The sequence below is a fragment of the Hemitrygon akajei genome, chromosome 8 (genome assembly GCF_048418815.1).
Source record: "Hemitrygon akajei chromosome 8, sHemAka1.3, whole genome shotgun sequence".
Classification (NCBI taxonomy): Eukaryota; Metazoa; Chordata; class Chondrichthyes; order Myliobatiformes; family Dasyatidae; genus Hemitrygon; species Hemitrygon akajei.
Genome location: NC_133131.1, coordinates 79,320,990 through 79,323,959, shown reverse-complemented (window position 1 = coordinate 79,323,959; position 2,970 = coordinate 79,320,990). Strand labels below are relative to the sequence as shown.

At 42.3% G+C, this 2,970-nt stretch overlaps 1 protein-coding gene across 1 annotated transcript; it reads left to right on the top strand.

Annotated features, from left to right (window-relative positions):
* The first annotated feature begins 778 nt into the window (after positions 1–778).
* On the top strand, positions 779–2,280 carry LOC140732514 (interleukin-6-like). The gene is made up of 6 exons (XM_073055283.1): positions 779–903; positions 1,010–1,101; positions 1,197–1,345; positions 1,465–1,578; positions 1,862–2,008; positions 2,107–2,280. The coding sequence occupies exons 1-6, from the start codon at positions 779–781 to the stop codon at positions 2,278–2,280; spliced, it is 801 nt and encodes a 266-aa protein (XP_072911384.1).
* Positions 2,281–2,970: the final 690 nt, after the last annotated feature.

Sequence of the window (2,970 nt, the reverse complement as noted above, 5' to 3'; positions counted from 1 at the left end):
AAATCGGCTGGCATCTGCCAGAAAACGAAAACTGTGGAGAATGTTTGTCTTTCAGCAGGACAATGACCGGAAGCACACTGCCAGAGCAACCATGGAATGGCTTCAAATGAAGAAAATTCATGTTCTTGAGTGGCCCAGTTCAGTATTGATCTTGATCCAATTGAATATCTCTGGAAAAGCCTCAAGATTGCTGATCACAGCTACTCCCCAACTAACCTGGCACTTTTTCAGCAAACCTGTAAGGAGGAATAGGTAAATCTTCTGCAAAGCTGATAGAGACTTATCCAAAAAGACGATTGGCTGTAAAAGCTGTGACAGGTGGTTCAACTAAGTGCTCAGCAAAGGGGATGAATACTTTCAAACTACTGACATTTCAGTTTTTGAAATTTTAGTTTTCTATGCTTTACAACTTAACATGTTTTTGGACTTTGTTCTGAAAAAGGAGAATGTGATTCTCAAATAAGAATTGTCAATTAGTCAAAATCCCTGCTTGTAATATTATTAACGTGAACGAAGAGTTGGGGGCTGAATACTTTTTCATTGAACTGTACAGCACAAGTAGGAAGTTTGAACTGAGACTCATTGGTAGTTTTAAATACAAACCATAAACATGTAATCGATAATAATCAAATAGATTCCGATTCCTGGTCCTTCATACTAGAACATTATTTTTGTTGGGTGTAGTGATTTTGCAGTGACTCTTTTCTGTCTATAAGAGTGATCAGTTCTCAAAATTTAATTAAAGGGTTTCGTAATATTGCGGGCTCCATTCGCGGTTATGGAAGGTGAACGACTGGTATCGTCACTTGGCATTTCCACGTTTGACCAACACGCCGATCAACCACGATTATCCCGATCGTTCACGTCAGAAGGAAGAGAACTGGAGTGGAAATCATCTTCACCGTAGAGGAAGGACAGCCACACGGGAAGGAAGAATCCAACAGTGACTAATAGGTGCTGTAACACAATCATTGCGAAAAAAACATTAGTAACTGGATTTTCCCCAAAGGGGGCGATTAATAAATAGTGGGGAGAATGGAGCTTGGGGAGCTAAAGATCGAACACCTTTGTACGGTGAGGACAACATGGGACTTGCTGAAAGTCAGTGAATAAAGCTTCCAGTTATCAGTTCAACACATTTCGGAGTGGTTGCAGGAAGCGGGAATTCTTATTCCGTTCTGTCTCTTTCCCTGCAGGTTTTTACCTTCTACTCCTGGTGCTCTGTGGAAGAGTCGCCACTTTCCCGCTGACGGAGCGGACCGCTGCAGCCGCCCCGGGCTGCGCAACCTGCGACTCCCTGGCGCTGCAGATCCAGAGCTCAGCGGCCGAGCTCCGGGATGCTCAGGTGAGTGAGTACGAGGAGGTGAGTGGGTGGCGCCCCGCGGACTTTGCGCTGGTCTTCACTTTGCAGCTGACTTATTCGCTGTCTGATCTCTCTCCACCCCTCCCGTCCCTCTCCCGCAGCTGTGTGAGTATTTCTCCTTCTGTGACGGGGACCAGGGATCGCTGCTCACCCACGACTTCAACCTGCCGCAGATCCGATCTCAGGACCGATGTACAAAGATCAGTTTCCATAAGGTGAGTGAAGCCCGAAGGAGCAGCCGTTTCCTTGTAAAGTAGGGCATTTCAGTCTATAGAAAAGTGTACCTCTAGGGAAAACAAAAAGGAGTAGGCATTTCGCCCGTAGTTTACGATAGTCAGGTTCCAACAAAGCAGCGTTTAAACCAATTTGCTCAGCCTGGCAAAATTGTCAGTTTTACAGATGAGAATTCTCGAATTCATATAAATTCAGCTGCAAGACGTCAAAACTGAAGAGCCCAAGCCAAGATTATTTCTTACTTGTAGTATTTTTCCTGTTTAGGAAACGTGCCTGAAAGCGATTGCAAAAGGCCTCCATAAATACAACCCTTTCTTATTGCTGGTGGAAACATCCATCGTGCGTTCAAGTGAACAAATAATATGGATGCGGTCCAGTACCCAACGCCTCACGGAACTGATAATGCACCAGGTAAGAGTAAACGAAGCGGCGCGATTACGGCTGCGGCAAACCCATCTGAAACTATGGAGACTCAAGTCACAAGCCCTGCTGTCCTCTTTATATTTCAGTTAAATGTCGAGTTTGGCATCAGTACCGTGAGCGAGAGCGAGATGGAATCATCTGCCTTAGGCTTAGTGTCAACAACAGAGTGGAACAGACAAGTGAATGCGCATGTCATCCTGCGAGACTTTGTCCAGTTCATGGAGAAATCAGCCCGAGCTCTTCGCTTTATGAATCTGTGAAAGTGGGCTCACCGCTAGAATTGGCAGAACTACTTTTTATATATACCACGATCTATTTATTTATTTATTTATTTATTTATTTATTCCCAGTGATTATTAACTAGGTGGAGTGACAGAAACAAAAGAGCGATAACATTACGGAATTGGTTGGACATGCAAGCCCAACCTCTCTCCGTGATTTCTGCTCCACACCAGGATTTTTTAAATTATCCTGTTAGTATTTGGAGAGCACGTTTTGTTCGCGACTGATAAAAAAGCTTGCTCCTACTGGCACACATATGCCACACGTAGAGTGGTCAGAGCAAAGTCAGCTTGGGAGTTTGGAATTTTTTCAAGTTCCATTAACCGTGCAACGTGTAAAATATGGTTAAACAGAGGCAGTAACCGCCTTGAAGTATGAGCGTTCTAGTTCAGCATTTGGTCGTACAATTGTAAAAGTTACAGAGGTTAATCTGTGAAAGAAATGACATCGTAAACTTAAGAAGTTTTATGTTAGCAATTGATTGCAAAATGTTATTTACAGTGTTTAATTTTATTTATATTTATTTTGACTAATTCAACTTTTAGAAATATTTAAAAACTATTGCATTTATTTATTGATATTTATAACGTAGACCATGAGATTATTGTCTTTATTTTTGAAGTATCAGAACCTTTGATTTGGATATATTTAATAAACTATAAATATGA

What these genes read in the sequence shown, in the direction of transcription:
- LOC140732514 (XM_073055283.1), top strand. Translation starts at nt 779, where the DNA reads ATGGAAGGTGAACGACTGGTATCGTCACTTGGCATTTCCACGTTTGAC. An exon ending in GAGTGGAAATCATCTTCACC is followed by an intron (nt 904 to 1,009) that starts GTAGAGGAAGGA and finishes TTTTCCCCAAAG; the next exon opens with GGGGCGATTAATAAATAGTG. An exon ending in CAACATGGGACTTGCTGAAA is followed by an intron (nt 1,102 to 1,196) that starts GTCAGTGAATAA and finishes CTTTCCCTGCAG; the next exon opens with GTTTTTACCTTCTACTCCTG.